This window comes from Apodemus sylvaticus, chromosome 1 (genome assembly GCF_947179515.1).
Source record: "Apodemus sylvaticus chromosome 1, mApoSyl1.1, whole genome shotgun sequence".
NCBI classification, from domain to species: Eukaryota; Metazoa; Chordata; class Mammalia; order Rodentia; family Muridae; genus Apodemus; species Apodemus sylvaticus.
The window spans coordinates 192362736-192385179 of NC_067472.1; the positions used below are offsets into that span (position 1 = coordinate 192362736).

Below are 22444 nucleotides of genomic sequence, written 5' to 3' on the forward strand. Positions count from 1 at the left end.
ACAGTAGGTGCTTTATAAGCCCTTGTTGAAAGATGAATGAAAAGGTGAACTAACTGGCAGCGCGTCCCTCCCTAGGCCTTTGCCATCTCTTGGTCTGTCTCTTTATACAGAACATGTGTTTAGATAGTTGTAGATGTAACTCTATATTCATGTGCTAGGAGCCCCTCTCCAGGAGTTGGGCTGGGCTGGGCTGGGAGTCCCACCCTCCCCTCCCCCCGCCCCGCCCCCACATGCACACAGCAAAACATTTAAAAAGAAAACATCTCAAAACTGCAAAAAACACCACAGGCCCTCCCTCCCGCCCCTGAAATCTTCCCAACACAAAAATAAAACACAGCGCTCCCACGCTGGAACCCCTTTTCCCGGCCCGTCCCCCTCCCCAAGGGTCCCTGCTTCGCAGCGTGGCGCCCCCCGGGGCGGGGCGGGTAGGTGGTGCGGAGAGGGGCTAGAAGGCCCAGCGGTGTCCAGCGCGCTCGCAGGCATAGACCTGGGGGGCACCCTGATCCGGCGGCCTCGTTGCACGCGCGCCCGCGCACGCGCCCCGGACACGCCCCCCGGCTTCCCTACACGGGCGTGGTTTTCCTGTTGAGCGTGTTGGTGTTGGACGCCGCAGCCTCTTTGGACAGGGTCCCGGGCGTGGGCGCTGCGGGAGCGGGCGGCGCGGGCGCGGGCGCAGCGGGCGGTCCGGTGACCGTGACCGTGACGCCGGACGCCGCCTCCTTGGGGAAGGCGTTGTGCAGCGTGAGGAAGCCCGCCGAGCTCCCGCGGTCCCGCTCCGAGCCCGCCCCGCCGCCCCCCGCCGCCCCGGCCGCCCCGCCGTAGGCACCCACGCCGCCCCCGCCGCCGCCGCCCCCGGCGCTCGCCAGCCCCGCGGCCACGCTGCCCTTGGACGGGTCGCGGCTGAGCGTGTACATGGAGATGTCCGTGGAGGCGAAGCCCGGGCCCCCGGGGCCTCCGGGAGACGCATCCCGCGATGGCGACGCCTCGCTGGAGCCTCGGGAGCTGGAGCGGGAGCGGCGGCGGTAGCGGAAGCGGTAACTGGGCAGACGGAGGATGGCCGAGGGGCCGCTCCCACCACTGCCGCCCGCGCCGCCGCTGGCCTTGAGCAGGTCCGAGCGTGACTGGCAGTGTGCCTCTCGGCTGCGCTCGATGTAGATGTTGACGGCCAGCACGCCGATCACCTCGGCCAGGATGAAGGACAGCCCGCCGAAGTAGAAGGACCAGCCGTACGAATAGTGGTTTTTCTTCTCCTCGTCCCTCTTGGGGCCTGGCTCGCCCGCGTTGGCCGATATGTACACAATCACCCCGATGATGTTGCTCAAGCCTGGATGGAGACGGTCATGTGGGAGCCTCGGGGCCGCCAGGGCCCCAGGACTCCTGACTGTCTTAAAGCGCCAAGACTCCAAGCCAGGTACCCCACTGGCTAAACTCCATCCCAGGAGTCTAAGCCCCGAGACCCACTGGACTCAAAACTACTCAACGTGTCTAAGCCTTGATCCCACCGAGTTAAAATTCCACCTCAAGAGTCTTAAGTCCTGCCCACCTGGTCTAAGTCTCACCCACATTGGGAGTCTAAGTAGTCCACTATTCTAAGAGGCTAAGAGCTATCTCTACTGGACTAAATTCCACCCAGGAGTCTTAAATCCTTTATTTAACTCCATCCCTATTTCTGCTGAGCTGAATTCTACTCCAGCAATCTGAGTCCTGCCCCACTGACCTAAACCCTACCCAGCAGTGTAGACCGTTTGCTAAACTCCACCCAAGAGCTTAAGTCCCACTTTCACGGGACTAAATTCCACCCTAGGAGTCTAAGCCCCACTGTCGTTGGTTTGAACTTTACCCTTACGAAGTTTAAGTACCACTCCAATGAGCTAACTCTGTCTCAGGAATCCTGCCTCCAAGAGTCAAAACTCTTCCAGAGAAGCCCAAGGTCTGTACCCGTAGGCCTGTGCCATCTTCCAAACTGGGACTTAGATTCTCACATCTAAGCCCCTCCTCCACTGGCCTAAAGTGCCTTCCTTGGAGGCCTGGCTCCATTCCCCAGTTAACATCAGCCCTGTGTTGACCTAGCCCAGGCCCCCTCTCTGCTCAGATATGTAAGTCTCACCTATATGGATCTCAACCGCACCCGTATGTGGTCAAGGCCTTGACCCCAAGAAGACTCAGACCTTACCTTCTGAGGAGATTTCTGGCAATGGCTGACAATCTCTCCTCTCTATCCTAATAATGTTAATTCTTTTCCACTGTCTAGGTATCACCGCCCAGGTAGTCTAGGTTCTGCCTCTTCGGTCTAGCCTCCACTGGCCTAAACTCTGCTCCAGCACATCCAGGCTCAACCTCGACTGGTTTTAAACCTACCCTTCCTGAGGTAGTCTTAGGCTGGGTTTCCAGCTGCTGTCCAAAGTGTAACCCTGTATCCTCCCCAGGCTCCTCCCTCTTCTTTTGATGCTAATGATGTAATCCCACTTAAGTCTCTAGGCTCCGTGCACTGCGGACCTAACTCCCTGCATTACAGAGTCCTTGCCGCCAGATGGTGGTGGCGCACGCCTGTAATCCCAGCACTCTGGGAGGCAGAGGCAGGCGGATTTCTGAGTTCAAGGCCAGCCTGGTCTACAGAGTGAGTTCCAGGACACCCAGGGCTACACGGAGAAACCCTGTCTCGAAAAAACAAAAAACAAAAACAAAACAAAAAAAACAAAGAGAGAGAGAGAGTCCTTGCCTAGGTGTGTAGCCTAATTCACTCTGGCTAGCCTCAAGTTCGCCCTTCTTAGAATAGATCGCCCTTGTGCTCCAGGCCCACCCTCCAGCTTTTTAAACCCCAGGCCTTGTAGGAATAGGCTAGACTTCCACCCCTGCTACGTACCTCTTTCAGACCTAAATAGCCCCTCCTCGTGCAGATCTAGACCACCCCTCTCTACAACACACACCCTGCCATTTAAATGCGTTAAAACTCCCTTCTAGGAGTCTAAGCCCCAGCGTCATTAATCTAATGAGGAAGTCTAAATCCTGTGCCCATTCTTCTAAACCATCCTGTAGAATCTAAGCAAGCTCAATTTCCATTGGTCCAAACTCCATCCCTTGTGTAGAAGGGACATTCTTCTGCATCCTACCCTACTTTCTGGCCCCAATCTTACCATTAATGAGTGGGTCCCAGCTCTGCTCCTAAAGATGTATTATCCTGGGTATCTCCTACCCTAGACCCAGTTTTTTTTGGTGGGGGAGGGGCTTTATTTTGAGATTTCCTGCAATGTCTAGGCTGTCTTCAAACTCTCTGTGCAGTCAAGGTTGATCCTTGAACCTCTGATCCTCCCGGATAACAGGCAGGCACCATTACATTAGGCTTACTCTTTGCTGAGGATGGAGCCCAGGGCTTTGTGCACTCCGTCACATTCACGACCCAAGGCCTTAACTCTTGAGGTAACCAACTCTACATTCTGGCCTAGGTCTAGCTTCTTGTATAACCCCTCTCCTTTTGAATTTTCCAGAAAATGGCTGTACTGGCTGGTTTTGTGTGTCAACTTGACCCAGGCTGGAGTTAGCACAGAGAAAAGAGCTTCAGTTGAGGAAACGCCCTCATGAGATCCAGCCGTAAGGCATTTTCTCAATTAGTGATCAAGGGGGAGGGCCCCTCGTGGGTGGTGCCAGCCCTGGGCTGGTAGTCTTGGGTTCTATAAGAAAGCAAGCCAGGGGAAGCAAGCCAGTAAGAAACATCCCTCCATGGCCTCTGCATCAGCTCCTGTATCCTGACCTGCCTGAGTTCCTGTCCTGACTTCCTTTGGTGATGAACAGCGGTGTGGAAGTGTAAGCTCAATACACCCTTTCCTCCCCAGCTTGCTTCTTGGTCATGATGCTTGTGCAGGAATAGAAACCCTGACTGAGACCAATGGCTGTTCTCCTCACACAGGTAAAGCCTTGTCCTTCCCACTTGCAGCTTTCAGTTTCCTTTCCCTGGGCCTAGAGCAGTAGCTCTCAACCATCCTGATGCTGCGACCCTTTAACACAGTTCCTTATGCTGTGGTGACCCCCAACCATAAATTTATTTTCATTGCTACTTCATAACTGAAATGTTGCTACCTTTATGAATCGTAATATAAATATCTGATAGGCAGGGTATCTGATATGTGACCCCTGTGAAAGAGTCATTCAGTGCCCCCCAAGGGTATTGTGACCCACAGGTTGAGAGCCTCTAGTTTAGAAGGTTTTTTTAGGACTAGCCCCTTTTAGGATCTACCCAGGTCATTTTCTTCTTCTTCAATCTCTATCTTCCTTTTTTGGGAGGGAGGGGGGAGGGGTTGGTTTTTCCGAGAAAGGGTTTCTCTGTGTAGCCCTGGCTGTCCTGGAACTCACTCTGTAGACTAGGCTGGCCTCGAACTCAGAAATCCGCCTGCCTCTGCCTCCCAGAGTGCTGGGATTAAAGGCGTGCGCCACCACGCCGCCCTGCTAGTCTATCTTCCTAAAGTCAGTCCCATCTCCCTATCCTTAGACTCCAAGTGTCTCGGGTCCCCTCCCCCTTCCCAGACGCCTCCCTGTTTCGTCTCTAAAGCAGCCAGGGAAACTCCCCTTCTTGCCTCCCACTTTACTCACAGTCTAAGCAGGCTAAAAGCCTAAACCTAAATCTACCTTACCCAGGCGGAGGCGGCACAGCTTGGGAGGCGCCTAGGAAAGCTCCGGTCCCCAGGGGGCGCTTGGGGCAGGCTAGCTTTGCAGTTGCAGGCACCCATGCACCCGCAGACACGCACGCGCGTCCGTGGGTGGGCCCCGCCGCCCCTTCCCTCTGCCTCTCACCTGCTGCGACGAACAGGATCCCTGCGCCCAGGATGATGTTCCTTTTGGACTTGTAGACGCGGGAGGCAGCTACGCACACGCCCCCGAGCAGCAGCAGGATGGCGCTCAGGATAGGAAAGATGCTGGAGGCCCGGACTACTCCTAGGGGAAAAGAAAGAAAAGAGAAGGGACGAGAGGGAAACGCGAGGGCGGTCAGGCGGGCCGCTGCGCCCCGGGCCCACCGCGCCTCCTGCCTGCTTCCCTCTCCGCTTAGTTAAATTTAGTTCGCTAATTCTGCCACTTTGCTTCTTTGTCTCATTTTCCTCTCCTTTTTAAAAAAGTTTTTTTCTTTTTCTTCCTCATCTCCCCTCCTTTCTCTCTGCACCTTTATCACATTTTCTCGCTCCCACTCCTTTTCTGTCTTCGTCCATTCCTGCCTATGTCTCTCCATTTTCAAGCCTGTCTCCCTCCCTGTGTGCTCATCCTTTAGCCCCTCCCCCGCCGCTCTTTTTTTCTTTATCCCACTCTCCCTTTCCACTCGTTCTTTTAGAAAAGAAACCCCCGATCCCTTTCCTGAAACCCTCGACAATCAGATTCTTCGATTTCTGAGCCCGGTTAAAGCAACCAATCATAGTTAAGGCTTTGCCACGTTCTCAGGATAACAGCCCAATCACACCACACACTTCCCCGGGGGAGTACCAGTTCGGACTGCAGATTGCCTGACCGCCACAACAGCCAATCTACAGGCCTTTACCATATAAAGTTGTCAGGCTATAGACATCTAACCGACCAATCACCACCCTAGCATCTGGACCTGGATTGGCTGGGAAACTAATCTAGGCTTGAGGTCCAAGCTCCGCCCAGTCCCTTCCTCCTCCCCTCCCACCTTCGTCATCCCACCCGGATCCTTGACCCCCTACATACGGAGCAAGTACTCCGCGCTGTCGTGGTCGTAGTCCGTGTCCTCCGGGAAGTGGTTGATCTTCACGCAGACACCTCTTTTCAACCCTGGAGAGGGGATGGGGACGGTGGGGGGGCGGTCTTCAGAGTTAGAGGAGAGGCGACCCTAAGTGTTCCGAGAAGACCCTCCCCTACTCAAATGCACGCTCCCAGATCAGATCATTACCCTTGTCCTCCCTCCGTCTCGGGGCTGATTGAGAGGTAGGCATCCTAGTCCCCAACTGGTGTCGGGTCAAACTTTTCACCCCTCAGATCTGTTCCCCCCACTTATTTTAAGAATGAGAGAGAGAGAGAGAGAGAGAGAGAGAGAGAGAGAGAGAGAGAGAGAGAGAAGGGTACAAGCCTGTGATCTCGCACTATGCCAGAGATAGAGGAAGGAGGAAATTCAAGGTCACTGGGCCAGACTGGGATATTTGAGATAGGAGCGAAAATAGGAGAAAAGGGGAGAGGGAACGAAGAAAATACCGCTCAATTTATGTGGCTTCCCATCTCCCCTGCAAGCAAGTCAGTGTTGGCCACGCCCACCACATCGAGGCACCCTTGTACCCTAAGCTTGTTAAGAAGTGTGAAAATGAGTGGAAAAACCAGGGACTCCGAAAACAATCGCGCTTCCCGAGCACCCAAAGATCATCTTGCCGCTTCACCCTCCCTCTCTCTGATCCTCGTCCTCCACCCAGCTAGAGCCTGCCTATCTCATCTGTGGGAACAGAGTCTGTGATACTGCTTGTGGCGCATAGCTGGAGGAAAACAAATTGCATAAATACGTGTATTCTCAGCGTTAAGCTACCTCCAGCCTGTGGGTCTTTGCAGATGTAAGAGTTACTCTGCAGAGACAGCTCAGGGGCACATACAACACACGCAAAGTTGTTCCGCTTTCTAGGGCTGAGCTCCCTGAGCTGACCTGTGTAGTACGTGCATCAGGGAGACTTTTTGATACTTTATTTTCTGCAAGCTCCCGGTTCCTAAAGGGGGAGGGGCCAAGGTCTGACTTCTTGGGTCCTGACCATTGCATAGCACAGAGCCTGGCTCCCAGGACGCCTCAAGGAAGAGATGGGTGGATGGATGGAATAACGAATGACTATAAAGATAGAAAGAAGCTGGAACAAGCCAGGCAAAGGAACAGAGGGGAAGAAATGAGGATAAAGGAAAGAACTGGAAAGAATGAATCTGACGCCGCGAGTAAGCTGTGAAGACCCACTTGTTTAAATGCTTCCCGTGATGATTAACACCCTTGATAAGCAGTTAGAGAGACCCTTAGGGGCTTGAGAGGTGGCTCAGTGGGTAAAACCGCTTGCTCTACGAGCGTGAGGACCTGAGTTCAAATCCTAGCACCCACTTAAAAAACAAACAAACAAACAAACAAAAAACCGGACACTGTCACATATGCCTATTACTCCAGTGCTGGAGGCAAGAGATCAGACACGGGAGGGTCCTTGGGGCTAGCTACCTGCCAGTCTAACTTCTCACACACACATATACACACACACACACACTACACATGTATATACCACCACATACACACAAAAGTAAGGAGCCGGTAAAGAGGTTCAGTGGGCGAACGTGCTTGCCACCAAGCCTGGCAACCTGGAAAGAACATGCCCGCCCCATTAATTAATTAATTAATTTTAATGAAAAATAAAGAGATAAGGTTGGTATCCTGTACAGAACAGGACCCCACTTTGGGAGCTGGAGAGATGGTGCTTGTTGCCCTTGCAGAGGACCCAGATCGAGTTCCTAAGACTCGATGTGCCACCTACCCACAGTCTCTCACTTTGGTTCCAGGACATCCAATGCCTTTTTGGGTTTCTGTGGGCACCGGTTATGCACACAGTGTACATACACATATTGAGGCAGAACATATATACACAGAAAATAAAAATAATTTTTAAAAAATTTCTACTGTTTTCTGTTGGGCTATACCATCCTTATTTTGTGACTTTGTGAACATATATACTAATTGCATCTGTGCCTTCACATATTAAAAAAAAAAAATCCAGAAAATAAGATCTAACTCATGTTGATGTGAAAACAGGATCCAGATATAGAAATTTAACACACTTTGCTTGGAACATAATCTAATGTTCTGTTATCTATTATAACCTGTCTTGGTGCCAGGTGGTGGTGGCGCACGCCCGTAATCCCAGCACTTGGGAGGCAGAGGCAGGCGGATTTCTGAGTTTGAGACCAGCCTGGTCTACAGTGAGATCCAGGACAGCCAGGGCTACACAGAGAAACCCTGTCTCGAAAAACTAAAAAAAAAATAAATAAATAAATAAATAAAAATTAAAAAAAAAAAAAAACCTGTCTTGGTCAGGTTTGTGTTGATTTGACACAAGCTAGAGTCATTTTGAAAGAGAAAAATCTTAACTGAGAAAAATGCTCCCACCAGATTTGCCTGTGGGAGATCTATGGTGTGCATTTCTCACAGGTGAGTGGTATGAGCGGTCCAGGTCACTGTTGGTGGTACAACGCCTGGGCTGGCGGCTCCGGCTGCTGTAAGAAAACAGGCTGAGCAAGTCACGAGGAGCAAGCCAGAGGCAGTGTTCCTCCATGGTCTCTGCTTCATTTTCCGACTCCCGGTTCCTGCCTTGAGTTCCAGCCCTGACTTCCCTGGTAATAGATTATAAACTGTAAGACGAAATAAACCTTTTCCTCCCTAAGTTGCTTTTGGTCACGGTGTTCTATCACAGCAACGGAAGCTCCAGAGAGCACCCATCGTGCAGATGTGGAAAACAGAGCACAGAAGGGCGCGGCGATTCAGCACTGATGATGAAGGCAGAAGCAGACCTCGCACTGAAGGATTCACACACACACACCACTGGACTGCCAGCATCTGGGATATTCATCAATGATTTCCAGTACCCCAAACATGGCCACATCCATAGTAAACGCTTAATACATTCTCGTAGTGGGGACTGGGTGTGCAGCCCTGTTGGGAGAGCATTTGCCTGACATGCGCAAAGCCACACGTTCTATACCTGAAACCACATAAACAGGGCATGGTGGTGCACCAGGAGATAGAGGCAGGAAACTCAGAAGTTCGCAGCTATCCTTGGTTACATAGAAAAAAAATCCTACTTCTCAGAGTTATCCTTCAACCTCCAGAGGCTCACTCTGGTGCACATTTTCAATAGTGATCATGCACATGAGTGCATGTGCACATGCGTGTGCACTCTCTCTCTCTCTCTCTCTCTCTCTCACACACACACACACACACACACACAATCAACATATCAGTTAATAAATATGATGCAAATGCTGCTTAAAAGATGTTAGGGACTGGAAATATGACTCAGCAGTTAGAAACGTCATAGTTTTTGCAGAGGACCCGAGTTCTGTCACCCAGCACCCACATTAGTGACTCATGACCACCTGTGACTCCAACTCCAGGGGAATCTGAGGCCCTCTTCTGGCCATCATGAGCGCTGTACTCACACACACATAGACGTACACACGTAACACACCTAAAATTTAAAAACATGTATTCAGTGTCACCCACCAGTTGTTTTGGCTTGGTGAAGAAGGGTCTGACTGTGTAGCCAAGGCTGGCCTCAAACTCGCCATCCTCTCTCCTTAGCCTCCTGGTTGCTGAGATGGAAGTGTGCAGCCCACACCCAGCCCATTAAACCACCTTCTATCCAAATGACAAAGGACAGAAGAGAAAGGAACAAGTATTGACAAAATGTGGAGAAACTGGAGTTCGAGTGCACCAGTGGCAGGAATCAAGTGCAGTGTGGCTACTGTGGGACGCAGTATGGTTTGTTCAAAAAGTTAAAGACGGGGGGACTGGAGAGACGGTTCAGTGGTTAGGAGCACTCGGTGCTCTTACAAGTGACCTGAGGTCATTTCCTGGCACCCACATTGCAATTCATAACCATCCCTAACTCCAGTTTCAATAGATCTGATGGACCACCAATTCATGGTAGCCAAAAAGTGGGAACAGCAGACACCGTGCTTGTAATCCGACCACCTAGAAAGGAGGATGCAGGGGGACCAGCAGTCCAAGGACATCCTAGGCTATATACTGAGGTAAAGGCCAATCTCAGCCATGTACTGCCCTGTAAAAAACTGGTAATAATCTGAATCCTCTCTTAAAATGAACTAGGCAAACCAAATATAACGTTTGCATACAGCCGGGCGGTGGTGGCACGTGCCTGTAAATCCCAGCACTCTGGGAGGAAGAGGTAGAGGCAGGCGGATTTCTGAGTTTGAGGCCAGGCTGGTCTACAGAGTGAGTTCCAGGACAGCCAGGGCTACACAGAGAAACCCTGTCTCAAAAAACCAAATCTAAAAACCCTAAAAAACCAAAAACCAAAACAAAACAAAAAGTATGCATGCAATGGCGTATTATTCAACCGTTAAAAAGGAATTATGCTGATGATGTAGAGAGCTGGCCTACTGCACCAGAGGACCTTGGTTTGAGTCCCCAGAACCTCCTAAACCAGGCTGATGGCAGATAAGCCTGTCATCCCAGCAGGAGCATCAAGAGTTCAAGGCCATCTCAGGCAGCTCCTGGATCCCCTAGGCTACAAAATATTGTTTTCAAAACCACTCCAAGGTGGGCATGGTGGTACACATCTTTTTTAAAAGATTTATTTATTATTATATGTAAGTACACTGTAGCTGTCTTCAGACACACCAGAAGAGGGCATCAGATCTCATTATGGATGGCTGTGAGCCACCATGTGGTTGCTGGGATTTGAACTCTAGACCTTAAGAAGAGCAGTCAGTGCTCTTAACCCCTGAGGCATCTCTCCAGCCCTTTTGTGTGTGTGTGTGTGTGTGTGTGTGTGAGTGTGTGAGTGGTACACACCTTTAATCATAGTACTGGGGGAGGAGGGCAGAGGCAGGAGGATCTCTATAAGTTTGAGGCCAGTCTGATCTATATAATGTGTTCCAGGACAGTCAGGGCTATGTAGAAAGATCATGTCTCTAAATAAATAAATAAATAAATAAATAAATAAATAAATAAATAAATAAATAAAACAAAGGAAAACCCTCAAACAGGAAAAAAAATCATCACAAGACAAGAGGAAATTTCCAGAACAAAATAGAATGCATAAAATGTATAAAACCATCTTTGTTGTGAATCCTTAGTATATGGTAATAAAAGATTTTTAAAAGGAGAATTATGTGGGCTGGAGAGATGGCTCAGCAGTTAAGAGCACTGACTGCTCTTCCGAAGGTCCTGAGTTCAAATCCCAGCAACCACATGGTGGCTCACAACCATCTGTAACAAGACCTGAAGCCCTCTTCTGGAGTGTCTGAAGACAGCTGCAGTGAACCTATATATAATAAATAAATAAATCTTTTTTTAAAAAGAGAGAATTATGAAACTCGCTGTAACATACTTGAACTTTAAGGTTATGATGCTAAGTGAAATAAAGCCATACAGACAAAAACTGTATCATTTGGCTGCCGAGATGGCTCAGCCTGTAAGGGTGACTTTCCCCAAGCCTTAAGGTCTGAGTTCAATCCCTGAGACCCACATGGCAGAAAGAGAAAAAAGACTCAAGAAAGTTGTCTTCCGGCCTCAGGCCCATGCCTTGGTCCAGGCATGCTCACTCACCCACATATCTACACACACAAACACACACAGGAACACTAAGAAGAAATTTAACACGTAATAAAAATAAAAATGTATTGGAGGAACCTGGGGGAACCAAATTCTCAGATATAGGAAATAGAATAGTGGTGACCAAGGTGACCACTTGGGTGGGTCAGGGAAGAGAGGGAATGGGGAAAGGTTTGATGAGTTTTCTGCGAGGGCCAGAGGCATTCTGGAGACTAGTTTATAGACAGCATGAACACACTCAAAGGAACTGAGCTGTGTGCTTAACAATGAGTAAGGCTGGGCGCTGGAGAGATGGCTCGGCGGTTAAGAGCACTGACTGCTCTTCCAGAGGTCCTGAGTTCAATTCCCAGCAACCACACGGTGGCTCACAACCATCTGTAATAGGATCCGACACCCTCTTCTGGTGCCTGTGAAGACAGCAACGATACATAAAATAAATCTTTTTTAAAAAGTGAGTAAGGTGGTACTAGAGATGCAGCTCAGAGGGTGGTGCTAGGCGGGCACTGGCATAAGACCCAAAGTACCTGGGCAGGGTTCGATTCCCCAGGTGGGGCACACGGGCCAGTAATCAGGAAAATGAGGCACTCGAGGTCATCCACAGCCTCAACCTGCTCCTTGCCCACCCGTCCCGAAACAAAGAACTATCATGGCTCCCTGAGTAAAGAGGGGGAAAGCAGGCACCGGGTAAGTGTGACAGCCCGTGTTCCGTTCCCAGAACCCAGTTAAGAAGCCAGATGTAGAAGTGCACATCTGTAATCCCTGCGCTACAAAGAGATCAGAGGCAGAAATGGCACGCCTGCCCCGAAATTCAATGGTCAGCCAGCCTAGGCTACGCCCTGTGGCAGAGACAAGAAAAAGTCTGCGTCAAAGGCGCATGTGGGAAAGAACCAGTTTCTGAAAGTTGTTCTCTGTCCTCCACACGTTCCTGGTAAGCCTCCAGTATGTGAGAGCAAGCAGGAACACACACACACACACACACACACACACACACATACACACAAATATGTAGACAGACGGACAGACAGACAGACACATAGATAGATAGACAGATACATAGATAGACAGATAAGATAGATTAGATAGATGATAGAGAGATAGACAGATAGATTAGATAGATGATAGATACATAGATAAGATAGATTAGATTAGATGGATAGATGGGATAAGATAAAAATAAAGAATCCTCACTTGTTATCAGTCACTATACACTCTCGGCTAACTACGTCCCTGTCACTGCTGATGATTTGATAGGGTCACTAAACAATTTAAATTGCTCAATACTTTGCACAGCCCTATAATGGATACATTAGCAGGATTCCCTGCGCTATAAACGAGGAGACCGAGGCAAGGGTCGCTGAAGAAGCTGCCGCGCCTCACACAGATGCTGCATCCTGTGGAGGAGGTTTAATCACTGCCAGGTTTGGGGGGCATTACATAGCTCAGGTTTTGAGCCAACATTTCTAGACTCGCATCCAAGACCTGCCAAGTGCCAGCAGGGCAGCTCTTAGGAAACAGAATGCCCCCCTCCCCCAGTTTCAGTCTCCTCACTGAGAAAGGAAGATGATATTGTGGCTTTAGAGGGTTCTGGTGAGGTTCCAGTGAACACAGATCCTGTGACTGTGACAGTTACAGCAGGTGCCAACTTGATCTGAGCCCACCAGGCTAGAAACTTTTACTTTTAAAGATTTTATTTCAGCCGGGCAGTAGTGTGCACGCCTTTAATCCCAGCACTTGGGAGGCAGAGGCAGGTGGATTTCTGAGTTTGAGGCCAGCCTGGTCTACAGAGTGAGTTCCAGGACAGCCAGGACCACACAGAAAAACCCTGTCTCGAAAAAACCAAATCAAAAAAAAAAAAAAGGTTATATTTCTCCTCTTCCTCCTTCTTCTCCTTTTCCTCCTCTTTCTCCTTCTTCTTCTTTTTTTTTAATTTTAATTTTTATTTATTTATTTTTTTTTTTGAGACAGGATTTCTCTATGTAGCCCTGGCTGTCTTGAAACTCACTATGTAGACCAGAGAGATCTGCCCGCGTACGTTTCTCAGGTTCTGGGATTAAAAGTATGCACCACCACACTCCGCTCAGGTTCGTTTTATTTTTAACTGGGGACTGGTGGATCTGTGCACATGAGTACTGGTGCCCCGGAAGGCCACAAGAGGGTATCAGATCCCTTTTGCCCTGGAGTTAGTGGTGAGCCACCTGACATGCATCCTGGGAACTGAACTCTCATTTCCTGGAAGGGCAGTGAGGACTCTTAACTTCTGAACCCGGCCTACACAGGAGCTTTTTATGTCCAGAGATGGTCGTGAGATGGCCCCGGAGTCTCTAGAACCCCCCCAACCCTGGCGCCCTGGACCTGCCGAACATGCAGCGCACAGCTGTGGCTGGGACACATGGCAAACAGGTCCAGCACGCTGTGATCTTCGCATGCCTCACATTGTGGGTGTCCCTGCAGCCTGAGTCACTTTTCCTTCTCAGGCCTCCAGCTTCCTGCTCTGACAAACAGGAGCCATAATAATACCTTCCCTGCGGCACAGTTGCAAAGACTCAATGAGATAATAAGGCAGGCAAAGTGCTGACCGTAGGGGTTTGCAAAGTCGGTGGCAATAAATGGGACTGTAGGTCCAGACTTTTGGGTCCCCAGAGAGGTGCTGGGTGCATTGCTGAGAATTCTCAGCGTGGCTGAAACACAGCTGTCCGGGTGTGGGCGTCACCACCCACCCCACTGCAGCCCTAGGGATGGGCTGTGAGGGGGAAAGACAGTGGACTTCCTAAGAGTAAGTGAAGGAGCAAAACGGGAAAGGAGTGATGCCTTACACTGATCATGTGCGATCTTTGGGTCACACTCGCTTAAATATCAAGCTCACCTCATTTTGGTTTCTATGGCTGGGAATGGAGCCCAAGTGTAATACCAGAATCACCCTACCACCAAGCTCTGTCGGACATAACCGCGTGGCCATCAGTCACGTAGGGCCACACCCCAGACCCATGGTGTTCTGGCTGGACTCCACCCCCACAGTCACCTAGCTACAGGCTACAGCCGTTTGCCCCGCCCCACAGTTACCTGGCAACAGCCAGGTAGCCCGGCCCACTAAAAGGGCCTGCGTGGCCCCTCGTGGCTCTCCTGCCCACGCTCTCTTGTCCTCTTTCCTTCTCTTACTCTCTCCCTTGTCTCTTGCTCCCCTGCTCCCCCTCTCTCTCCATTCTTTTTCCACGTGGCCATGGCCGGCTCTAACCTCTCTATCTCTTCTTTCTCTCTTTGCTTTTCTATCTCTTTTCTTTCCCCCTACTTTTCTATAATAAAGCTTTAAAATCATGAGCTCTCTTCTTATCTAAACCCACTGTGCTGGAGCAATGGAACAGGCCACCTCAGTGTCTCCAGGCTCCAGACCAGACCAAGGACTCTGCACTAACACCCCCCAGCCCGGTCTCTCTCTACGGGTAGATGGGGCTGCATCAGAATGGGTTGGCAAAGCTCCTCCCCCTAGCCTCTCATTGGACGATCCCAGGGAGACACCTTACCATTGACCCACACCACCAGACCCCTCCCTGGTGAATTCTAGGCAAGTGTTTTACCACCGACTCCACTCTACCAAGCCCTTATTGGTGGAGTCTACACAAGTGTTTTACTACTGAACGGTACCCCCAAGACCTCACAGGGTGGGAGTGGGGCGTCAAGGCAGGTGCTGCATACTAAGTCACATTCCCAGCCCCTCTATGGGAGGTTCTAGGCAAGTGCTACCGGTGCACACCCATGGCCCTGCCTTTTGTTTCTTTTCTTTTTTTCTTTTTTTCTTTTTTCGAGACAGGGTTTCTCTGTGTAGCCCTGGCTGTCCTGGAACTCGCTTTGTAGACCAGGCTGGCCTTGAACCCAGAAATCCTCCTGCCTCTGCCTCCCAGAGTGCTGGGATTACAGGCGTGCGCTACCACCGCCCGGCTCAATTGTTTCTTTTAATGTAGGTACTAGGGAAAAAAAATTTCTTTTGGATTTGGTTTTTTCAAGACAGGGTTTCCCATACAATTCGTTTCTGTTGGAAAGAAGCTGAGTGCTAAAGGAGGAAGGATTCTGAATTTAATCCCATGAAATACCAATAAGAAGAAAACAGAAATACATAGCAACAGTACCAGGAGGTGCAGTGCCAGCTAGCCTACTAAGTGCTTTATTCCTTCCGATTTACGCGGACTCCCCCTTAATCTTGTGAAGAAGGCATTACTGTGATCCTCCTTCTGCAAGAATGAAAATGAAACTGGGAGTATGAACACAGCCCAAGGCAAGCCCCTTCTGTCTTATTTTAGGGTTCATGTCTCAATGGCAATATTCTATCCCGTTTCAGATCCCACAAAGGAAGCTAGAGACAGTCTCAGAATCCCCAGTGGTCTGGAAGCTGCTGTTTTCCTTGCCTTGTTCCAGACCTAAATTTCAATCCAGATGCTACAGTGTGTTAACTGGGTAAAGCTGGGCAAGACACTGTGCTTCTCTGAGACTTTGTTTTCTCTTGGGGGTGATAACAGTAGCTCTTTAGCAGGGTTATCTGAGTGGCACATAGATGGTAGTTACAGTAACAGTCAAGTCAGCCTTCACCAGCTAGCTCCTTGACACACTAACCTTCTTTGACTTACAGCAAACCGACTTCCCCAGTTTTAACTAAACATCTAATCCTTTCTCAACTCTCCTGTGATTCATTTCTCTAGTTCCCTCATAGTTTAACCCTTTGTGGTGGCTGGTTTAATTTTGCTAACTGGACACAATCTAGAGTCACCTGAGAAGAGAGTGCCAAAGAGGGATCTCAATGAGGGAACAGTGAAACCGGGTTGGACTGTGAGCATGTTTGGGAAGGATCGTCCTGATTGCCTTAACAGAGGCGTCAACACATGCCCACTGTGGGTGGCTTCATTCCCAGGGCTTTGGGTCCTGGATCGTCTATGAGAGAAAGCTGGACACAAGCATACAAGCAAGCAACGTGCATGCATTCCTCTCTGTTCTCGACGGTGGACTGATGTGTCAAGCTTTTTGAAGTTTCTGCCTCGATTTCCCCACAACAATCCACTGCCACCTAGAATCATAAGATTAAAAGTCCCTTTTTAGAACACCTTTTGACTGTCTGGATTTTGTTTGGTTTTGACACAAGGTCATGCTGCGTAGCCCAGGCCCATCTGGAACATGGAGCCTGACCTGGAAAATATATGCCTTGGCTCCCAAGGTGTTGGATTGTAGAAGCGGGCCGCTATACCTAGCTTCAAAGGTTTTTTGTTTGCTTGTTTGACTGATTTTTCTTATGTTTGTGTGTGTGTGTGTGTGTGTGTGTATGAGAGAGAGAGAGAGAGAGAGAGAGAGAGAGAGAGATTCTTTTGTTTTTGTTTTTCGAGACAGGGTTTCTCTGTGTAGCCTAGGCTGTCCTGGAACTCACTCTGTAGACCAGGCTGGCCTCGAACTCAGAAATCCACCTGCCTCTGCCTCCCAAGTGCTGGGATTAAAGGTGTGCGCCAAACCGCCCGGCGTGTGTGTCATTCTAAAGACAAATTCATTCGAGTCAGGGCCTTTTGTGAGCCTAGGCTGGCCAGCAGGCTCCAGTGATGCTCTGATCTCTACCTCATCAGTGCTAGGATTACAAGAATCTGCCACCCTGTCTGGCTTTTTATGTGGGTTCTGGGAATTGAACTCGGGTCCTCGTGTTTACAGATCAGGCCCTTTACGAAGTGACTCGGTTGTGCTGCTTCTTAGATGACCCTGGTCCACTCATGCACTGATGTCCGTCACACTGACATCTCCAGACTTCTTCCCTACTGCGTCTCCAGCAGGCAAGGGGAGGAAAGAACGACAGATGGGCCTAGCGTGATTTGTAAAGGATGGAGAGCATGTCAAGGAAGAGTGTATTCCTTGGCTTCTGAAAATAGCATAAAATTCTGATGGACCTTTTGACACGGACCTTTTATTACTACATCTGCTTGGGAGACTGAGGCAGAACAACTGCAAGTTCAAGGCCAGCCTGGAAAACTTAGTGAGACTCTGTCTCAAAAGAAAACAAACAAAAAAGCTGAGCCTAGAGCTCAGCTAGAATACCTTCCTAGCATGCACGAGGCTCTGGGTTCAGCCTATTGGGGCGTGGGGGTGAGCCAGGTGTGGTGGCTCATGCCTGTGGTCTCAGGCCTAAGGCTGCTGAGGCAAGAGAATTGTTGTACGTTCAAGGCTAGCTTGAGCTACATCACCTAGCCCCATCTTAAAAACAGAAACAATAAACCATGTATCGGAATTCAAGTTGCAATTCCAGCACTTTAAGAGACAGTGAGCCATGAGGATCTAGTTTGGGGCCAATGAAATGGCTCGCTGGGTTAAGGTGCTTGCTGCCAAATCTGATGATGACCTGAGTTCCACCGTCGAAGTCAAGCAGTAGGAAGAGAAGAGAAATGAACTGCCAGGAGTTATCTACTGACCATATGTGGCCATGGCATGGGTGTGTAACACACACACACACACACACACACACACACACACACACACACCAAACAAGTAAATAAAATAAAGATAAAAAAGTCTTTAAAGATAAAGATAAAAAAGATAGACTTCCTACTTTAAAAAAACAAAGTTATAGGCTAACCTTGGCTACACAGCAAATTAGAAGACAGCACAGGCTACTTGACATCCTATCTCAAAAAAACCAAACCACACAGAAAGGAGAGACAGAGATAGAAGGGGGGGGGGGGGGGAGAAGAAAGAGTGGGAGAGAAGGAGGAAGTGGGGGAGGGGGAAGAGAAAGGCAGAGGGCAGGAATTCAACCGCTGGTGTCCATGAATGACACACGACGCTCAGGGGACAGCAGCCACACTCACGTGTGGTGCAGCCGGCTTCACTAGTAGTGCTAACACTGCTCGTGGGCTCCATAAAGCCTAAAGTAAACAATTCCCATACCGCATGCTGGAAGCCCTTCAGTACGCCCTCAGTTCCCCCTCTCTCCTGCCCCATGACATAGGGATTATTTCTTACCAAGCGTTGTAAATCAGACATGCTCACAACAGAGCCTGCACTACCCCTCCTTAATACATGTGCTAAATAAGAGAAAATAAAAAGGAATTTAAACAAAAAGGCTTGCTCTTGAGACGAAAGAGCAGATCCGCACTGCCAAGGGCTCTGGCCTAAGCTTCACCTCCGCCTGAGACCCGAGCGCGCTCACCTGAGGTGATAATCCCTCCCCTCCCTGGAGAATGTAAATAATGTACGGAGACAATTTATGATCTGGGTTGTCACAACTGTTGGGGGGTGGGCGGGACTAGACAGAGACTAGAGAAGCAGATCCGCATCCTTCCATGCACAGCTCAGCCCCCGCCACGCAGAATTCTCAGTCCCAAAATGTCACCGGGGCTGAGGTTCAGAAGCCCCGCCTCCGAGACACCCCTCACCCTGCTCTCCCTCTCAGATCCCATAATTGCTCCATCAGCAATGCCTTCCCACGGGGAACTTTGGAATCTACTATGCATTCAAACCACAGCTCCCACATTCTCCCTTCCCACCCTTCCCAGTAGCCGTTTCTGAGCACAGCAGCAGGAGTCATCCTGGTAGGACTTAAGCCACTCACAGGGGTTCTCTGCTCCCATCTGCAAGCAAAAGCTGACTCTTCTATGCCACATATGTATGAACCCGTGAGATCGAGAGCCTATCATCTCTCTTTGACCACACATCCCTCCCCACTCTTTGTGTCCTAGCCACACCGGCCTCCCACTGTTGGCCAAACACAGATTCACGCCCCTCTCAGGGCCTTTGCAGGGACTGTATCCACAGCCCAACACCCTGTCTGCGTCTTCAACCTCACTTCTTTCAGGCCACCAACCAAAGTCAACTGCCGCATGAAACGCCTCCCTCCAGTCTTCCTTCCTTCCTTCCTTCCTTCCTTCCTTCCTTCTTTCTTTCTTTTTCTTTTTCTTTTTTTGGTTTTTGAGACAGGGTTTCTCTGTGTAGCCCTGGCTGTCCTGGAACTCACTCTGTAGACCAGGCTGGCCTCAAACTCAGAAATCCGCCTGCCTCTCCTGGGATTAAGGCGTCTTCCACCACCATGTGGCACCTCCCAGGCTTCCTGATTGACGCACATGCACAGCCCTGATGCTTCCCTCTCTCCATTTCTGCTTTTTGCCTATTCGTTTATCTCCATTATGCTTTTGTTGCTCCTTCCAGAGCAGAGATCTGTATGTTTTGCCCCCTGTTGTTCTTGAATCAACCAAGAGAACCTGGGGACGGTGGTAACAGCTCAGTGGGTAGAGAGTCTTGCTTCCAAGCCTGACATCCTAAATTCAGTTCCACAAACTTACATAGTTGAGAGAAATGACTCCTATAAGTTCTCCTCAGACATCCACATTCACACCGAGACACACACTCAGCCCATAAATTTAAAAAGTTCAGAACTTTGCTACACAGTTTAAAGTCAATACAAACTGATGGGTGCAAGAGCATCCAGATAAATGAGTGAGCCGGGCGGTGGTGGCTCACGGCTATAATCCCAGCACTCTGGGAGGCAGAGGCAGGTGGATTTCTGAGTTCGACGCCAGCCTGGTCTACAGAGTGAGTTCCAGCACAGCCAAGGCTACAGAGAGAAACCCTGTCTCAAAAAAACCAAATCAAAAAAAAAAAAAATGAGTGAGTGGATGCGTGAATGGAAGGTCCAGGTGCAAACTCTGTACCCTGTGTCTGGCCAGGCCAGAGTGTGTGCGTGGCATGACATAGCCTCCGGGGATATGGTGGGAAGTGACAGAGAAGAGGAGGGGCATGTGACGACTGAGCAGTGGTGACTATGATATCTGAGTGACTCCATAACCAGACCCAGAAAAGCCAGCAATCTACTGCCCTTACTCAATCAGGGGCAGGAGGGGTCAGAACTCCTGAGCCTTTGGGTTCAGATCTTCTGTGATGGCTGGCTAAGAGCCAGAAGTCAGACCTTCAGGAAGCAGTCTCCCTGCTTTGATACATTGGTGACTAACTTTTTGGTTTTCCGTACGAAACATTCCACAGACTTATCTTCAAAGTCCACCCATTCCTCACTTGAGATGAGTGGTTTGTCAGGACAGAGGAGTTAGAGGCAATGGACATGAAGACAGACGAAAAATAAAGAACTTCAGCCTATTGGTGCTATGGGAGATATTTCAAGGTCCCTGGTTCACTCCTTGAAGCCACTGCTACGGGTGCCAAGGCTCAGAGGAGGAAGGATCGTGGTCACACAGTGAGGCTCCCAGAGTCTTGCTTCCCAGCCCAACGTCTCTATATGCGTGCTGGTACGCCCGAAATGTGTATGAAAGAATTACTGACATGGAAAGTGGGCTAGAGAAGGAGCTGAGGAGGAAGACAGCAGGTGTCCTGGGGAGATGAGGGGACTTGCAGTGAGAGGGGATGGAACCAGGATGCATCACCAAGAAAAGAAAACTGTCGGGGGGGGGGGGGGGGAGGAGCGCAGACAAGAAATGTCCCAGGAGCCTGCTGAGGAAGGCAGGAGGTGAGGGAGAAGCCCTTAGAAGCTGAAACTAGAAAGACCAGGTTGCAGCTTGGGAGCAGTCCCGATGGGAGAGAAGTTGAGGGTTGCAGATGAGACGGAAAGACCTACAAGAACAAGAGCGACCAACAAACCGACCCAAGCGACTGACCGACCGACCGAGTGAGACCAGAGTGAGACCAGAGTAGGCCATAAGACACAGAGCTTTGTTTCAATTCTGGGAACCACAGAGCCAAGCGGGTGAGGGCAGACACGGGGAAGGCGCAAGGTAAGCATGGCATGGGCTGGCAAGATGGCTCGTGGGCGGGGGTCACGCATGTGGCCAAGCGTGACAACCTGAGTTCCCATCCCAGGGACCCACAGGGTTGAAGAAGATCCTCAACTCCTGCGAGTTGTTCTCCGCCTTCCACTTGCACACTGGAACTTGCACACACTAAATAAACAAATAGTATGATAAGAAACGTGTTTTGAAGGGGGCTGGAGAGAGGGCTCAGAAGTGAAGAGCACTCCCTGCAGCTGCTCTTCCGCAGGACCGGAGTCCAGTTCCCAGCACCGTATCAGGCAGCATTTTATTACTAACTCCGTGTGTAGCAGAGGCCTTACTCAGGCTTCCGTGGGTTCTTGAATGCATTCAAGTGTGCAAAGCACAGAGCCATACAAACACATATATGGCGATCCACCTGGCTCCCAACCATCTGTTACCCGGCTTCCAGAGGCTCCAGCGCCCTCTTCTGATCTCACAGGGCACCAGGCATGCATGTGGTGGCCAGTTGACCATGCTGACAAAACATTCACATGCATCATCAAATTCAATATAAAATAAAAATCAAAAGAGAATCCCTGAAGAGAGCTGGGACAGAGGGATGCATGGAATCACGGTGTCTCCAGCAGAGGAGCACACCGCCCTCAAGACCTTGGGATGAGCCTCAGAACGCTCGCAGTCGATTTGAGGGAGGCACAGGCTTCAAGAGGAGGTGGCCAGTCAGGGCCTTCCTGCACCCTACCTTCCAGGCAGCATATCCGCCAGAGGCCTGAATGTGTGAGGCCCCCGGGGTCCTTCTTCTCTGAGGAGCCACTGCCCCCACGATGGGGCGGTCCGTCATCACCTGCTGTGAGGTTGGTGGTGTTACAGATGAGAGCTCTCGTGTAGAGCCAGTAGTCAGTACTGATAGCGATGGTCATGAGGCCAAAAGCCGCGAAGGCGCCGATGGTGGTCAGTAGTACCTGAACGCCCTTTTCGCACCACAAACCCCTCTCTTCATTCCAGCGTTTCAGTGACTCCAGTTTCACCACGGGAAACCGGGGGGCCGTGGGCCACCACCGGGGCAGCGGAGGCGGGGCCGTGCCGGCGGCTGGGGGGTGTCACAGCACAGGCAGAAGCTGGGGGGCCTCGAGGGGCCAGAGGGGACGTGGGCAGCGAGAAGGTGGCTGCAGAGACAGAGGTCAGAGGGAAGCCATGGTCTCCAGCTGGTGGAGGCAAAAGAGAGAGGGATTTAGTTCTCTGAGATGGCTTTTTTTTTGCCCCAAAACTGCTTGCCTGCTAAATTCTACTGAGAGATTATCCCTCATTAGCCATATACTCAGAGGTCATAATTCAGCCCCCTCAGTTCTTTCCCTATGATCACCTCTGTCCTCTTGTGAAGCCAACTCTCAAGTCAAACCCTGCTGCTATCTCCTCC

At 50.3% G+C, this 22444-nt stretch overlaps 1 protein-coding gene across 1 annotated transcript; it reads right to left on the reverse strand.

Annotated features, from left to right (window-relative positions):
• Positions 1–563: 563 nt before the first annotated feature.
• Cacng8 (calcium voltage-gated channel auxiliary subunit gamma 8) lies at positions 564–22119 on the reverse strand. The gene is made up of 4 exons (XM_052180477.1): positions 21770–22119; positions 5689–5772; positions 4786–4926; positions 564–1324 (listed from the first exon to the last, which is right to left on the reverse strand). Exons 1-4 carry the CDS (start codon positions 21945–21947, stop codon positions 564–566), a joined length of 1164 nt encoding a protein of 387 aa, XP_052036437.1. The 5' UTR covers positions 21948–22119.
• Positions 22120–22444: the final 325 nt, after the last annotated feature.